This window comes from Pollicipes pollicipes, unplaced genomic scaffold, assembly GCF_011947565.3.
Source record: "Pollicipes pollicipes isolate AB1234 unplaced genomic scaffold, Ppol_2.1 Scaffold_3087;HRSCAF=3621_pilon_pilon_pilon, whole genome shotgun sequence".
NCBI lineage: Eukaryota > Metazoa > Arthropoda > Thecostraca > Pollicipedomorpha > Pollicipedidae > Pollicipes > Pollicipes pollicipes.
This window is the reverse complement of record NW_023596225.1, coordinates 24670915-24688167: the sequence shown is the minus strand read 5'-3', so window position 1 is coordinate 24688167 and position 17253 is coordinate 24670915. Positions and strand designations below refer to the sequence as shown.

The window sequence follows — 17253 nt, the reverse complement described above, 5'->3', positions numbered from 1 at the left end:
TGCCGCCCGCGACAGGTGTCTTATCCATGAATGTGGTGCCACGAGAAAAAAAACACGGAACAAGAAGTCAACTGCGAAGTAGTAAACTGCGCACAAGTCAAACCGGAGAAATCTCATCACCGAGGTATTAAAAGCATAACGAGTTGTCAACAGTCAACGATAAGTCAAACGGTCGGCAGGTTAAAAGTAAAAAGGTGTCAAACGGATTAAGTTCAACAGAGCACTAAGTCATCAGAACTTACGGACACAGAGCGATAAATCAAACGGATGAAAATCGCATGATAAAACAAAACAGACTGATGGTCAGAAGGGATACAAGTGGATTGGATAACCGCAAAGCAAGCTGTAAACCAACACGCACCAGTCCGGCCAAATTCCGACTTCCGTAGGGCCTCTAAACACATGTGCAAGTCGTGAGAAGCAGTAAGGTTTAAACTTCGGCTGGGGTACAAGAAGGGGCCTAAAAATGGGGGCAAACATATTCTTGTCATCGCCCTCGGCGGGAGATGCTGGGGATCAAACAAGTCTCGTGGTTGCGAGGAGGGCGCGGAGATCAGGCCCGGAAGGACTGCACTCTGTCGGCAGAGGACTATTTTCACTTATTTCCCGCCTGAACCATCGACGCTTTGGAACCCTTGACTTACGTACCTTTGACGTTAGGCTTAACTAATTTTGTGTCTTTTGCTTATGTCCTTTTGACTCGTACTTCTCTTCCTTTTCCTTTTGTCCTATATTTGCCACCATTCTTCACAAGATTTGCATCGTTTTGGACTTTTTGTCCGTTTTACCTTCGCATTTGACGTGTATTATTTTTTCATCCCCTTAACTTTTTGTATTTCGACACATTACATTTTTGCGGGCACTAATTTGATTTGGATTCCTTATGACTTTTATCCCATAACTTACTGCATTCCACTTTTTTTCGTATGCGCAATGTGTCTTAATCATGTCTGGCCTTTTGGCATTCGGCTTCTGACCTTTCGTCCCGTTACCGGTGGCTACAAGCATCGCGGAATCTGGTCGGGCTCCAGACGGCCTCTGGTTCATCAATCCTGCTGACGGCCCGCCCGCCCTCTAGACGCCGACACGCCACTGCAGCGGCCCACGGCCCGGCAACATGGCAGACTTCCAGCCCGACACGGAAGGAGAGGGGGGGGGGGGGCGATCAGGGCTGTGTGCGGTCAGCCCGGATCGCCCCCTGCTGACGTCACACCGCGAGCCCAGCCCAGCCGGGGTCAGACGGGCAGCGGCCGCGCCTCTCACTGCCGAGCCCCACACTGCCGAGCCCCTCACTGCCGAGCCTAACACTGCCGTGCCCTCCACTGCCGAGCCCCACACTACCGAGCCCCTCACTGCCGAGCCCCACACTACCGAGCCCTCCACTGCCGAACCCCACACTGCCGAGCCCCTCACTGTCGGGCCCCTCACTGCCGAGCCCCTCACTACCGAGCCCCTCAATGCCGAGCTCCTCACTGCCGAGCCCCTCACTGCCGAGCCCCACACTACCAAGCCCCTCACTGCCGAACCCCTCACTACCGAGCCCCACACTACCGAGCCCACACTACCGAGCCCCACACTGCCGAGGAGCCCACACGGCCGAGCCTCTCGCTGCCGAGCCCCACACTACCGAGCCCCACACTGCCGAGCCCCTCACTGCCGAGCCCCTCACTGCCGAGCCTCTCACTGCCGAGCCCCCCACTGCGGAGCCTCTCACTGCCCAGCCCCTCACTGCCGAGCCTCTCACTGCCGAGCCCCACTCTACCGAGCCCCTCATCGCCAAGCCCCCAACTGTCGAGCCCCTTACTGCCGAGCCCCTCCAGACAAGCCGGCCTTTGGGCAAGAGCTTTGCTTAATCGCGTCACGGCGCAATGCTTTCGGCCGTTAGCCAGTAAAACTGTGCAAGTACAAGATACAAACCGTGTCTGGGCTGGCAAGAAATCCCCATAACCAGAATGAAAGGGAGTGTTTCACATTTGCACTGGGTTTTCAACCGAAAACGTTTCTCTCTCAATAGTACTATAGTTATAAGTGAGATCGTTTTCAACTGAATTCGGTGCAGTTCACAGCGCTGCCCTTCTTAAAGCCTAAACCCATTCCGTTTCTGAGCTAATCACCCGCAAAGATGTGCAAGCAATTCGAGCAGACTATTTCCAGGTAACCCAGGCATCCATGACGTCATAATGACGTCATTCGAATTCTGAAATCCCATTGGTCGTGGGGCGATCAAGGCCAAGACAAATATAATTGTTGATCGTTCATCCCTGGAGTTTGTGAGCATGACATCCAGCTATAACAGCCGGCAACTGGCTCTCAATCATGTTTTGCGATCTCCGATGGTGCATTCAAACAGTGGCGTACTGAGCAGCATATTTACTAAATAGATAATTGTGTTATCCAGAGCAGTCTTTTCCACTTAGAAGTATACCAATAGTTATAAAAGAGCTTATTTCATCATACCTGAGGGTTGCTTAAATATCTTCAAATAAAGAGCATTCATTTAACCAAAATAGCGAGAGGCCACATGACATACCAGCTCATTTAGATAACTTCCCTTAAAGTGTGGCTCCAGCCACATGATACAAATGCAACATATGGATGACGCAATTTAGTGGCCCTTTTACACGGACCACGTAATCATCAGTTCCAGAACTACCCAAAACACCTTGAAAGAACAAGCACACGAATGTACAGCCTCGCACTGTTACTGCCCTTTCAAGCCACAAAGGTCATCGGACCAGCTGAAGACTGAGCGGCACAGACCACAGCCTCTTTATGAAACAAAACTTTGCTCATTGCAGGCGTCAGGCCAAGGTTCATCCGGATTACAGCAGTGCATTGGCCGCGCCCGTCCACTCGCGAAGGCGTGCGCAATGGAAAGATGCTGCACGGTGGGACCCAATGCCAATGAAAACGCAAAAGCTGCTTGCCTCGCTCCAATCGCAGCGCTTCAACATGTAACCCCGCTTCGAACAGCTGAGCCTTGCGTGTTGGGCAAAAATTGGGTGGTGGGAGCGTCGCGCGTCATGGCTTTCTCACTAACGGGATAACCATAGACTGTCTGTCATTACTGGAACATTCGTTAGCAAATAACAGCCTGAGCAAATGCACAAGCATCATTTGGACCAACAACGACGTGGTCTTTGAACACGGTGATCGGTTTCCCAACACCACCAGCACACGAACGGATGCCAGAAGCTCGCTGCAGCACTGAAAACGTCATACTTTCGGCGTTTAGTATACTGTTGGGAATGCGAGATCTATTAAGTGTTGCGGCTTTTACTTCCCCACGACTTTGAGTGGTGGGAAGGTAGCGGCTTGTGCATGGGGCTATATCTTATTCTATGCATACACGATTATGATTTTGTTCTGCGCGCGCGCGAATTCATAATGTCTTGGCTATTATCCCTAGCATCCCATCCTTGCCGAGCACACATAACACAATTCCCTTAGCTTTACCTAGGTCCTGACCCCAAACTATCGCTCACACCTCCAGTCCGGCCGACCCGTCTGCCACACCGCCCACATGACACCAGCCAGACCGGCGGCTGCGGCACCACGGGCTTGGAGCGCCTCAATCACTCGTGAATCACAGAGGCCTGACAATCCTGCCGCGTAGCTCACGGACGCCGCCCCGTCAACAGCAGCTCAGTGATGGAGCCGTGCCAAGCGCCAGCCGCCGTTCGGCCGTCGCGCGCCAGGCTTCGGACGCCGGTGACGGACTGCGGCGAAGGGTGAGGCCCCCAGGGCTGAACTACATAGGCATGTCAGCCTGAAACCGTATGCCGACCTTGAACCCAGACGGAAGGCAATGTGACGTGGCTCCACGGCTCCGAACACGGCGGCATTTTCGAGAACTTACGTCAGAAATATCCCAGAAGGGGAGATCACACCAGACCGCAGCAAGGCCACATTATCAATCAGATTCGGGGTTTCTCAAGGCGAATTACATTCAACAGACGTGCCCGCATTATTGCCCGTTAAATGCATTATTTTGGTACGATTTCTTTTGGTGGAGGCCACGGGACACAGCGTCAGGCACCGCCATGACCGCGAGTTATCCAACGCCTATAAAGCGGAATGAACGAGCCACTCCCTGCAGACCCGCTGCTCTATCACAAGTCGCCGGCAGCGCCCCGTCCGACCTACGTAGGCGTCGGGGCTGCAGCTGAAGGCTGTCTGCACTATAACGGCGTCCGATTAGCGGGAACGGCCGGCGGCGCAGATCGCGTCTCGCAGGCAGCCCCGGTCTGCCAGGCCGGCCTCCGCGCACGCCACGCGCCTCCGGGACCGACGCCCGGCGCCGGAGCCGGCCGTAAACACGGCGGAGTTCTGAGGGGAGGGGAGCGTGACCGTCACCGAAGCCGCACAGCGCCCCGGACCAGCCGGCAGACAGCGGCAGCCCAGACCAGGCGGCAGGCAACGGCGAGCGGCAGGCTACCGCGGTGGAGCCGGACACGAGCGGGTTGCCGCTGCTCTGTTCGCAGGCCCCGCAAGTTGAAACAAGGATGGTCGGCCCCGTGACGTCACGGCAATCGCCTTGAAAACGGACGGGCACTCCTTCCAGACGTTATCTTGAGGGCCACGAACAAGCACTGGTGGTGTAACCTCTCACGTATTATTGCGTTTATAAGCTCCGACTCACTCATAACAATATTCATCTTGGATAAATATGGGGAGTGTGCCTGCATGATCTATGGACATCTCGGTATCGGAGATTGGTCCCTCAGTGGAGATATAGTTCATCTGGTATGGTGCACATTGGTTCATATGACATGGAGGAATATATGGATCATCAGTTCTCTAGACGAGCAATACTCTAAGATGGTACGTGCTTGTGCAATGTAAGGCATGTAAGTATGTATGAAACCTGACCGAAAATTCATCAAAAATGCAACTTACTTAGAGTGTCACACAGTACTTTGTAGGGGTATGTGCAATGGGACATAGGGGCTTGTGCGATCAAGGCATGGTAAGTATGTATGAAACTTGACCGAAAATTCATCAAACATACAACTTACTTAATGAGTGTCACGCAATATTTTGTATGGGCATGCCCTGATGCTACTTCGGTCGCAACATTCCCTCCTTTAAACACAGGGCCAATGTGGAGACATGAAGGACATTAACAAACATACTATTGTCCGCGCAGTTTCGTAACGAATAAACAATCCCATGGCGCTTTCACCTCACTCACGCTCCCCGACTCGCGCAATCCGCCGGAAGAACGTTCGCCAGTTACGGCGAAGAAACCCATCACAGCTGACATCAGCACGCACGTATCGGAGCGCAGAGCACTCAGCGCAGCTGATAACGCTTCAGGACTTCCCTGTACACCGCCGCGTCTTTCTGAATCAGCCCTGCCGCCGTGCAGGTGATTCCGAGCTCCCGCTACGTGGCGGGGCGGATTAGGTTGCATCATGGCCCCACCTCCGCGGGTCAGGTTGCATCAGTGCCCCATCGACGGCACCGTAGCGGGCCGCCGTGCCGCGCCGACCCGCTACGTCGTGCACGAGAGGCGGTACCGGGCCGCGTCGCCCGGCCCGCCACGCCGTGCGCGACGGGCGGTACCAGGCCGCGTCGCCCGGGCCCGCCGTGCCCTGCGCGAGGGGCGGTACCGGGCCGCGTCGTCCGTGACGGTGACGGCCGGTGAACTGTGGACCGCTAACGGGGCCACAGGGTACGCCGGCAGGCTGAGCAGTGGCACAGTAGGGCGTTGCGTCAGCAGGCGTCGGCGCGATGGAAGCGCGCGGCGAGTGAGACCGGCGGCGCTGCGCGCGCCCTGCGGTGGCAAACGCACGTGGCGCTTCCCAGACAGCCCAGCTGCCCTACGCATTCATCTAGATAGCCACACGCCCGAGGGTGGGGAGAGGGGGAGGGATTCAGAGGTCGCTGTGCTTCAACTGGAGAGGGGGTTGAGTCTGGGAAACTCGAGTCCCTTTGGGGTCTCGGTGTTAAATAACGGTCTCATGGTACGCTCGCAGTACGTTTAAACTCCGGTTGGCTTCGGTTGCAAACAAGATTATTTCGCTCCCTTTCAACACTTCAAAACATATTCCGGGTCCCAAATAGCGTTCTGGTGCACCGAGCGGCCGACAGACGCGGAAAACTAACTTTATTCGCAGCCACGCAGAGATGGTCACCTCTTTCAAGAGCCAGCCGCAGGGGTGGCCCCTTCTCCACGAGACAAGCGCAGAAACTACCACCATTCGCAGATACCAGCAGCAAGGATATCTCCCTTCCCCTTCTCGGGGGGGGGGGGGGGGTGTGGCACGTATGCTTTAGCCGGCGGCGAAAGCCGGCGCAACGCGCGCCGGGCGTGCGGGACCGCCGCCTCACCTTTTCCAGGAGCCGCGCCGTCCGTCGTCGGTGCGCCCGCTGCCCAGCCAGAAGGCCATGGAGCACACCTCCAGCCCGGTGGAGATGACCAGTCGGTGACCGCGCAGCTGCCGGCCGGCCGCGTCCCGGTCATTGTCCTGCGCCCTGCAGCACAGCCGCGCCGTCAGGGACCACCCCGCCAGCGCGTGTCCTCGCCGGTGGCGGCCCGGAACGCCGGTCGCGTTGGCTGGCGGTCATTGGCAGAGGCACGGGGCTCGGTGGCACAGAGCGCCAGACACGTCGCGCTCAGACCGGACACGCCGCAGCGCAGCCCCCACTGCAGCGGCGCGGTCACATTATGCAAACACGGCGTAACGCAACGATGCCCAGCGTGTGCAAACCCGTGCCTGCTTCGTGTATGAAGCATTTCCATACGTATGCATCATTCGAAGGGATTCGTGTACTTCCTTTCTAAAGTTAGATCCTGCATGGAAGCGTGCTGTTTAAGGATCATGCCCGATGGTCATAAAACATTCAAACCAGATTTTTCCGACATCGGGTTTTTCAAACACTTGCTTGTCAAGATCACAAGAAGTTAGGGAAACCTCCATTTCATCCTCTGCGTGCTCCTCTCTGAGTGGTCTCTCGCACCTCTTGGTGCCAGGCCGTCCGGTCGAGCCGGGTACACCTGCTTTTCCGGTTTTTATTCCGCCCTCCCCTGACCAGCTCTCGTCCCAGACCAGCCCCGCCGATACCCCACCATCGCCGGCGAGCCTTGGCGGTCCGTCTCCCCGCCGCCCTGCGCCGCCGCCCCGCTGGCGGGCTGGTGACGTCACACACACACCCCTCCCCTCGCGGCCCGGGGCGCCGCCGCCATTGCATCAGTGCGCCAGCACCGACCGCCTCCGAGTACCGCTGGCCGACCGCGCCCGGCCAGCCCGTCTGCTCGGCCGGAGGTAGGGAGGCCGCGGGGACGGCGCCACATCATCCGCGAGCGGCCTAACATTTTCCATGAGCTCTCCGTCGGATGAGGGGCCTCAAAGGGCAACTCTCCTTGTACGTGACGACCCATCACGCTCAACATGCCAAGATTATATACTTCTGCGTCGCAAGTCAACGTGTATCCCTTTTGGGGGTGTGGGGCGGCGCTGTACTGTCTAAGCGCATGTCTTCACCAATTTCAATACATACGTAGCTGGTACACCCCACTGTCGTGCTTACTGGTCTATGACCCTCTTTAACTGGAAACGCACTTAGTTAGTTGCATCAAAGTATGAACCTAGCGCGCTATGGAAATAAACCGTCGCTGGGCGCCATGGCCGCACTATTGGCCATATCTATGCTGGCCATATCTATCATACTTTATATGACACGTTTTCGAGAGGTTTTCGAGACGCCTGCCAAAATTCTGAGGTGGTCAAAAGGACGTGTTCGCCTACGCAGTCCGAAGGCATGACGGACAGCTTCCCGGTGGTGCCGTCCTGAGAGGCCGCTGCAGAAGGGACAGCAGCACCCGCACGGGTATCAGCTGGCGGACCGGGTACACACCCCCAAACCGGGTACACACCCCCTGACTACCTGCGGCGGCATCCCCGATCGGCAGTGGGATATTGAGATCAATACGCCAAAGATATCATGTCGCTGCCCCAGCAAAAACATGTCTGGTGGTCGGCGCCTACCAAGCGCATTGAGCGACTTCAGGCAGATCGGTTTATGACATCGGCGGTGAAGATATTTCCCGTCATCTTCACGCGTGCGAGGTACACATTCTGTGTACAGACTGCAGCCAGGCTATAAACGAGCAGGCCGATCCTGTCACACCCATATTTAGAGTATGTTCTCCACCCTGGTCTACACACGTGTTCTGGTGAAGTTATGTATACCATATCAAACCTTGCACTGCAGCGTTTGTCTGACGCAAAACAGGGCGTAGGGCGAGCCTCAGGTTCTGTAAGACAGACATTCCATTTTTTACGTACCGCCAGCAACACGACTGTGACTATGTGGGGGGCGGTGGGGGGGGGTGGGTGGGGGGTGAGGGGGGGGTGCTGAAGCCCACCAAATTGAAAGAAAACTACACTGATGGGTGATATGCTCTAGGATATATTATTTTAAACGTGGCATGACAGGCATGGCGACGATTTCAGCTATGAAGTTTCATACATTTTTGACGATGATCCAGCTTTTTTACTACATTTTTTAGCATAATGGATCAGCTCCGGTTATTTTCAGTTTTACTTAAACGCGCAGTGCGCTTTAATCAAGGCAATATTGCAACTGTCGAACTTAATGGCCTTATGGTTACCTTAGAGGTAAACGATTATCCCGCGTAAGCCTAAGCACATGATATGAACACTGACAGGAAAGAAACCGGGGAAGCGGTTGGCAAACACCCAGAAATAAATTCGAATTTCCGAGTCATGACGCAACCATTTTCCCATCCTTTACACGCCCACGCAGGGGCACCGGCAGCCCCTCCCTTCCCCCAACCCAGCTTGTGGGCCCGTAGCCATTCCAGTTGTTTTTTCTAGTCGACACCCATAGGGATAATGACATTTTACAAAAGCTGAGGGGTTCAGCCCGTGTCCATCCATCCCCCACCCCGTTTCCACGCCTCTACTTGCGCGGCGTAAGACATGGCGAGAGACCCTCAGCAATCCACTGAGTGAGGTGCAGGAGTCACCCAGAGGTGCGAATAGTGACGGGAGGCACCTGGCGGCGCATAAAAGACAAATCGTGGGCACGGCAAGACCCACGTCCTGAAGGACTGCATTACGCAAATAACAGCTGAGATTCCACTCAGCTACAGCCAGACATAAACACCATCTCTGTGACGACGGCCATGTACAGCGCGTGTCCCCAGCACATCAAATCAGCTGGGTCTGTTGACGTCCTCGGCCAGTTTTTGGCATTCGCGACTCGGCGGTGTCGCCCACTGCGTCGGCCGGACACGCCAGGTGGCGGATGATGGCGCGGCATCCCGTGGTCGCTGCCAAATACCGTACCGCCCCCCCCCCCCCTCTCCCTAAGCTTGGCGGTCCCACAGCGCCACGAGTTTGCTGCGGAGGGGTGGCGGCCGACCACAAGACGCAGCGGCGCAGTCATCGCGTCATCGGTGATGGCTCCATCGGAGTGTCAATCGTAAGACAAAAAATACAAACCAAGCGGATTATTCCAAATTTCCTTGGGAATTCCGTACCGATTGCAAGGGTCGTTAACTGTACCTAAACAGAGATTTCGATCATTCTTGACTAATGTACGCCACCCCGGACCCTCAGCTTCCCTCCCTTGCATTTTATTCCCACAAAACGTTCTACGCGGTGAACCGCTTCAACAGACCCGTCGACGACAAAGCCAGTCGGCTTCAGCGCCGGTTCTGGCGCGGGAGGCGCGGCGGCGCCACTCACAGGCAGTTCCTGTCGCTGTTCCAGGGCAGGATGACGACCTTGCGGTCGCCGCAGGACCAGGCGACGCGGCTGTCGTCGGGTGCGAACACGCACGGCACGGCCGCCGCGTCATGCTTGTCGCCGAGCTCAGCCGACGGCCGCAGCTCCCCCACCTTTACAGACGCGCCTGCCAACGGGAGAGGAAGTCAGTGAAGGGAATACAACTCAGGGGCCTTGTTCCGCAAAGTGCGTTGGGGAGGGGGGCTGAGCAGGCAATACCGGGTAAACCAGCCCCAGCCTAAATACACAAAAACGGACTTATCGCCGATTGTTACTCGCCAGCTTACAGCATCCGGTCCGGTCAAAATCCGCGGGATTTTGCCTAGTTATCAGTCTGGCTGCGCAGGCTTTTGCATTTTAAAATCGGAACAAGTGGATCTGTAGATGCAGTGGTGCAGTTTTGCAAGAAAATCATGAGGGAGAGGAGCTGAACAGCCAAAAATAACGAATAAATACCGCTAAAATACAAAATAAACTGGTTTATTCCTGGCATTCCCCAACATTCTTCTCAAAGTTGGTTGGGACAGCAGCCTCCACCCCGGTTGAAAGAAGAATGATGAAAAATGCCCGTATGTAGACCGGTACATTTTAAACTTACGCTTGAACATAAAATCTTGCAAAAATCAAAACCTTACAGCCGGGTAATATCCCGTGTTAATTTTGCATTGGCTTGCTTCACAAGAACCAAAAGAGGCAGATAGCCCCCGGCCAACACAGCACATCAGCTAAACAAAATTATCAGTGAGGTCACGCAAACATTTTACAGAAAAAATAACGCACATTCATTCCTATCTCACCGACGTTTGCTCTAATTCTAACTGAAGTTCCACTGATTTTACTAAGGAAAAGGTAGTCAAGTCGCTTACAACTCCATGTCAAAGCAGCAGCGCATGGCGCTTTGTGTGGTCACTAGGGTGACGCTCAATATGATTTCGCTCTTTAAATCACAAGACACAATTCTGAAAGGTTATGCATGAGCAACGAAATCACTAGTTAACAGTGAAACCTTTATTATCACGGTTTGATTAACCTATTATTACATCCTGGCAAATGATGGTGTCATATACCCATAACCATCGAAATCCCATCAGGAACAACACGAAAAGTACGTGTATTTGCGCCAACATTTGCGCATACAAACGCGAGAATAAAAAATTATACGTATGACAAATTTCAATACATTGCTTTTTTATCTACATTCAATATATAGCACAGTAGTGCGTTGTAGCGTTTAGTCAACTTAACGTATAGCTCAGCAAAACATTTTTGTATTATCCATCTCTGTCATGTTATTTGATGCCCGTGTTTAGATCACGCCCCCATGACCTCCATGCAATTGCTAGGATTCTTCTACATGCGCAATTTCCGTGTCAGGGCTTCATATTCTACCAAACAGTTGGCATCCGGCGACTGGAGGCAGCGCGGCACAGAGGCGGCCATTGTGAATGCATTTCGGGTCAAAGCGGGTGTTGCCCAGTGTTTTCGCGAGAAAGTGTTCAGGTCATCAATGCAAGTTACACAGGGGGCATGTATCTGCTATCAAAAAACACATCTTTGTATGATATATGGAACTCATAAAAAACCCTGGGCCGGCACGGGCTATAACGTACGACTTCCTAATTATGAGCCTGGCACGCCACCAACTGCGCCACTGAGAGTGTGGGACCGAGCGGTGGGGCTCGGGAGTCGGAAAATTAACGGCGAACTGTGCCAAAAAACCTTCAGCCAGCACGAACCGGGAGTTTGGCTGCACAACCGCAACAAAAACGGTTATACAGTTTTTCTTCTGGTGCTAGATTCACGAAATTGGCAAGGTAAAATGTCGTGTACAAGATCTCCCTAAGGCCTACTCTTTAACACGTGAGCATTATTTGCGCTAGCAGGGAAGTGGGCCGTGACGTGGTTGCGTTGGTAACGCCCTTCGGTGCGGTTCAGTCCTTGGCCTTCGGTGCAGAGCATGGCCTTCGTTCCATGGCCTGGTGCGAATGCCGAGCTGGCATCTCACTTAATTTAGCTGCACGCCAGCATCTGCCGTGTGCAGTCACAGCGACACGGGCGTAAATTCCCTGCGATTCGGCTCGAAGCACGCTTGGATGAGTTCCAGAAGAGCACTAATGCCGTGCAAAAGCAAGTAAATAATTAATTAAATCGCTCAGCCGAAGCTGGTTCGCGCCAAGGCCGCCCATCAACCCGAGCCTGGAAGCTGTCGTCGATGTTATGTCACCACATGGCTCAAAGCAACGGTACGGTAGACCATAAAATGCATGAAAGCCGCAGCGGATGACGACACGCGGAGATACTTTCCTGATTTCATTCAGAACCCGTGCTTGAATCAGCATTTCAATGGGTCCATCTCGCACCAGTGGTGCACAATATTGCAAATATTTCCGCTAAAATTACTGAAACAGACATTTGCTCAACATGACCTTTGTACTCGTCTGGCGCTTCTGATCCCGCCAACTTTGACCTAAGCCCGCCAGGAAACTGGGGCCTTGAGAGGACCTCCACAGACTAAAACGGAACAAAACATGCCAATGTCCATTACTTTGCTTTCAAACTATAGTTTTGCGATGGTTTTTCTCAGGTTGAGTTTAAGCTATCATTAGTATTTTAATCTTATTATTGCATTAGACAGTTTGTGATCCCGAATAAAATACGGTATTATTAAGTCTAGATAAGAATGTCACTCCGGGCCAGGGTTTTTAAAGCTACGCTGCCGTCCGGGACAGACTCTTAGAATCTCCAACAGTGGCAGCCCAAATTCTCTCACAAGTGGGCATGAACACACCGAGAGATAGAGTTAAAATGATGGTAAAATTGTAATTGATATTGAATAATATGCGCTAAGCTCGTGCCAACTCCAGACCCAGACGCCTCAGCACACGTAATGAGCAAAATCTCCTTTCGATGTCGTAAACGACGCTTAGCTAAAACGAAATCCGAACAACATTCTCACAAAATCATTCTCAGCGCACGCTTGCACGCACAACACGCGCTGTCTGGCGGCGCCGCACGCAGCGGAGCAGGGCCGTGACGCCATAGGCATGGCCCTGTGACGTCAGAGATCACTAACGCACACGCGTCACGCGCTGGGTGCGTTGACCCCTGCGTACGCGGAACACACCGCCATTGTCTGCACGTACAAAGAGCGTCGATACGAGGGCGTGTGACAGGCAGGGCGGAGTGGATGGTAGTTGGAGACGAGGAGAAGAAAGGTTTTCAGAGTACGCCAGTAGCCCTGGTGCAAGGTCATCATACGGCAACACGCCGTACACTGCGCTGCCACCATTGCGCTGCGAACAGGGACTCAAAACGGTGCTGCCCGCCCGGGACCGACGAGGAGGCGGGCCCCAGCTACGGGACTGCTGGACACAAGCCACGGGACTGCTGGACACAAGCCACGGGACTGCTGGACACAAGACACGGGACTGCTGGACACAAGCCACGGGACTGCTGGACACAAGCACGGGACTGCTGGACACCAGACGGCACCAGTTACGGGACTGCTGGACACAAGCCACGGGACTGCTGGACACAAGACGGACGCCAGCTACGGGACTGCTGGACACAAGACGGGCACCAGCTACGGAACTGCTGGACACAAGCCACGGGACTGCTGGACACAAGACGGGCACCAGCTACGGGACTGCTGGACACAAGACGGGCACCAGCTACGGAACTGCTGGACACAAGCCACGGGACTGCTGGACACAAGACGGGCACCAGCCACGGGACTGCTGGGCACAAGCCACGGGACTGCTGGACACAAGACGGACGCCAGCTACGGGACTGCTGGACACAAGCCACGGGACTGCTGGACACAAGACGGACGCCAGCTACGGGACTGCTGGACACAAGACGGGCACCAGCTACGGGACTGCTGGACACAAGCCACGGGACTGCTGGACACAAGACGGACGCCAGCTACGGGACTGCTGGACACAAGCCACGGGACTGCTGGACACAAGACGGTCACCAGCCACGGGACTGCTGGACACAAGACGGACACCAGCCATGGGAATGTTGGACGCAAGACAGGCACCAGTCACGGGACTGCTGGACACAAGCCACGGGCACCAGTCACGGGAGTGTTAGACGTAAGATCAAAACAGACGATGTACCAACACTTTTTTCCTGCCCAGAGCCACCAGCCTGCCAGCAGTGGCCACCTTTGTCCACCGTGACACACAGCATCTTACGCTGATGCCGGGATTAATAACCGTAATCTTGAAGGCCGCGGTAACCCCAGCTAAGAATTGTGAGAACCACTTCACAAAACAAAAAATCAGGCGTAGCCAAAGGGGGTAAGTAAAACATCATCAATGCTATCATGACGGCATGTGACGATATTCGATACTTGAAAGCAGCCAGTTTCAAGGACAACAACATTGGGCCCGATACTGGGTTTGTTCAGACGGAAGCATTTTTTCCCGCGGCCAATGCACGTGCATAGCTCCAGGCTCTAACGGCACGTCTGCCGGCGGCATACTCGAGCTGAAGGCGTCTTGTTTGCCTTCTGGCAGTTATCGTTGCTGAATGCAGGATATGTCTTCTTCTCCAGTCTCCTGTCTGGTCACGCTGATCATTCTTTTGAAGAGAGGCCCGAGGAGGTTTGGTTGCATGTCTGGATACTAAGCACGTACTTTACTTTTGCCATATTTGAATAACTGTCACATATGACTGATGAGTGGCGGTTTATCACTTGCAGTTAAGGCCCTATCTTGCAGCTTTCCCGCTTACCTAAATCCCTCAGACGATTCAGGATAACATTTGGGCCTCCGATGCGTCCTACAATGCGACGAGCAAGCTGTCTCGGTGCCCCCTGAGCACCTCTCAGCTTGAATTGTGCCTAAAAATTTTGCTCATCACGTCACTTGCCCTTGACGCGCATCCGACTCGCGAAAAAGCCCGTGTAAACAGACCATAAGACTGGACGACTTGGGAGAGCACAGTACGAGTGCCACAAACTATGGCGGGCTGTTCATCACCGACGTCCGCCCACGGGATACTCACCGCATACAACGTGTTTAGGTCCTGCTCGTCAGGCTACCGAAAGGCTAGTCGGAATGAGCAGTAGCGCTGGTGGGGAAGGTGGGCCGGATCCCAGGACACAGCCAGTTGGAGGCGAAGAGGCGGCGACGGTATGCATACACAAATAAGGGATATCTTGCTACCACCAAGGGCGGCACTCGGGTTATCTACAAACGCACGAGGAATCATTTCTCCGAGCCTGAATAACGTTTGATGGATGCTTGTAACAAGTTGAAATTTTTACCCTACTCCTTTCTTTCTCCGTTTCTTATCTATCTCACGACTTCCTTTAGGAAACAGAAGTGTAATCAAAAGGTCTTGAGTTTTTACAAGATTTCCAGCATCGTCTTGGAAGTCCGCCTGTCCAATGTATCGAACAAGACCTTCTCACCCAGTGGTCAAGCCAAGGGGGATTTGGGGTCCCTGCCTCCATTCCGCCCTACCCACCTCAACCCCTGGAGGCGTCGAGATACTCTGAGATCCCTTAAGTCGCCTTAATATAAGAACGAGCCCTCGATGCATCACAAGATCCCGAGCCTAACAAGGTCTCATGCACCCAAATGCGGTCTATAAGCGGCGATGAGGGCCCCTGGCTGGGAAGGCCGTCTCCTGGACCAAAAATGGGCTACCCCACTGCTTTTGCCGGGCTGAAGTAGACCCCTTGCGTAAACAATGGGCCAAATCGATGATAGAAATATAGTTGGGACTCCTAAGCATGAGCGGGGGAGGTCCGAGGTTGCGGAGGTGCGGGGCACCCTGACATGTTCACCCCCTCCCCCCCTTGGCCAAGTCCTGGCAGCGTGCCTGGTCCAAATGGTTAGCAGAGGGCTGGAGACTGCTGGAAGCGGCCCACCGGACGGCACAATGGAGACTCATGGAGAGGCGCCACGGACAAGGTGGCACTGTGAAACTGGGATGGCGTGGCCAAAACAGCGAATAAAGTCATGTTCTCGCGGTCAGACTGCAAAACATACGTGTGACGCCGGACAACTCCGGTGACCGGCTCGGCAAACTGTAGGTAGAATTTCAGCGCGCGCACGCTACAGGTCCGAACGCCATAATTCCCCGAGCTTTGAGCGCCACCAATGTCAACGCTTTGAGAGCCAATGCTTCAGGGAATCATGATGATGATGAGCCATGACTCACAGGCGGCTCACCACAGCTGCCCCGCATGAACTGCGACCACGCGAAGGGAAATACAGCCCGGTCCGCGTGAAGGCTGCGGCACAAGAGGACGATTGTCGCCTCGATCCTCAGCCCCGCGGATCTCAGCCGCACGCACACGCACGCGGCCGTGACCCACTTTAACACGCAGTCCAATGTTTCGCAGATGGCAGTCAAAGATACCAGATGGCGGCACCGCAAACAGCTCTCTATATGAGTGGCAGGTTTTAAGAAAAACTGATTACGAAATGGGGCGGGAAACTCCAATTCTACCTTTTTTTGCAACAGCATGTACGTAGGGTTAATGCCAAAATCAGTTTCTAAGGCCTGGGAGAAACACTGCATCTACAATGGGTCAGACTTCCCATGGAGCCCAGGTGGAACGGGCCCCTCCCTCGCCATGTTTCCACGCTTCTGGATCCAAACATGGACCCTATTTGATCTGTGTAGAAAGCACAGGACTGCACATACAACCCTGCCCTTTTTGGGAGGCTAACAACGTTCCTACCGTGCTGCAGCCCAGTCTCTTACCCTTCAAGCAGGCACACATATATTCAGCAGATATTATATATATTTGATACCGAGCCAGTATGCAGCACACATTCCTTCAGGGACCACGAACGTTGTGCACAATGCCGCCACGACTGTGTAAAAAATATTTGTTCTCGACTTACACAGAACATTTTCAGAAACTTACTTTCGTGAAGGGCACCCGACACGCTCGTTACCATCTTCTCTCGAGGAGACACCTCAGCAATCCGATGCTCACTATGCAGCCCAAGCGCACTTCCCCCTGGCCGCACACACGCGCTGGGCCTCTCTCGCCACTGACGCAGCGACCACGGTTCCATGCCCGCCCGAGAGCGTATCGACCTACTACCGACGCGACATCTGTGTGCCGCCATACAAACTATCCTGGCACCCGTCCCACGCCGCTCCAAGGTCACCGGGCGACCAATGAGCGGCCGCTTCTCGCCCACACCCCTGGCGAGCCCCCTCGTTGGGGCGGAGCCGCGGACGACGGCTTGAGGCGCCCGGAGCTGGCACGTGTGGCATTGCCGAACGGGTTGCAACATCTGATTGGTGACTCTTTGTGCGCCCAGTCGGCACGGGTATCTGATGCAACACCCGGCGTTGCACGAGCGAATTAAGCGAAGACGTACGCCGGTTATTCAGAAGCGAGGATTATTCGCGAGCGGCGTGAAACGGGACATTGTTCACCGCTGCACATCTTACTCGCTGTCAGGCTGGACGAGGGCGTCGATTTGTACAGCTGGCGGGGTCGAGCTGAAGGCCT

General features: G+C 54.4%; 1 protein-coding gene across 1 annotated transcript in view; it reads right to left on the bottom strand.

Moving 5' to 3' along the window:
* Nucleotides 1-16819, bottom strand: part of LOC119089924 (WD repeat and SOCS box-containing protein 1) — a 37705-nt gene extending 20886 nt beyond the window's left edge. Inside the window, exons 1-3 of the mRNA XM_037212728.1 lie at nt 16654-16819; nt 9723-9888; nt 6337-6480 (exon numbers count right to left, since the gene is read on the bottom strand). Of these exons, the coding sequence (XP_037068623.1) occupies nt 6337-6480; nt 9723-9888; nt 16654-16807 (464 nt within the window). The 5' untranslated portion in view covers nt 16808-16819. The remainder of the gene's footprint in view (nt 1-6336; nt 6481-9722; nt 9889-16653) is intronic.
* Nucleotides 16820-17253: the final 434 nt, after the last annotated feature.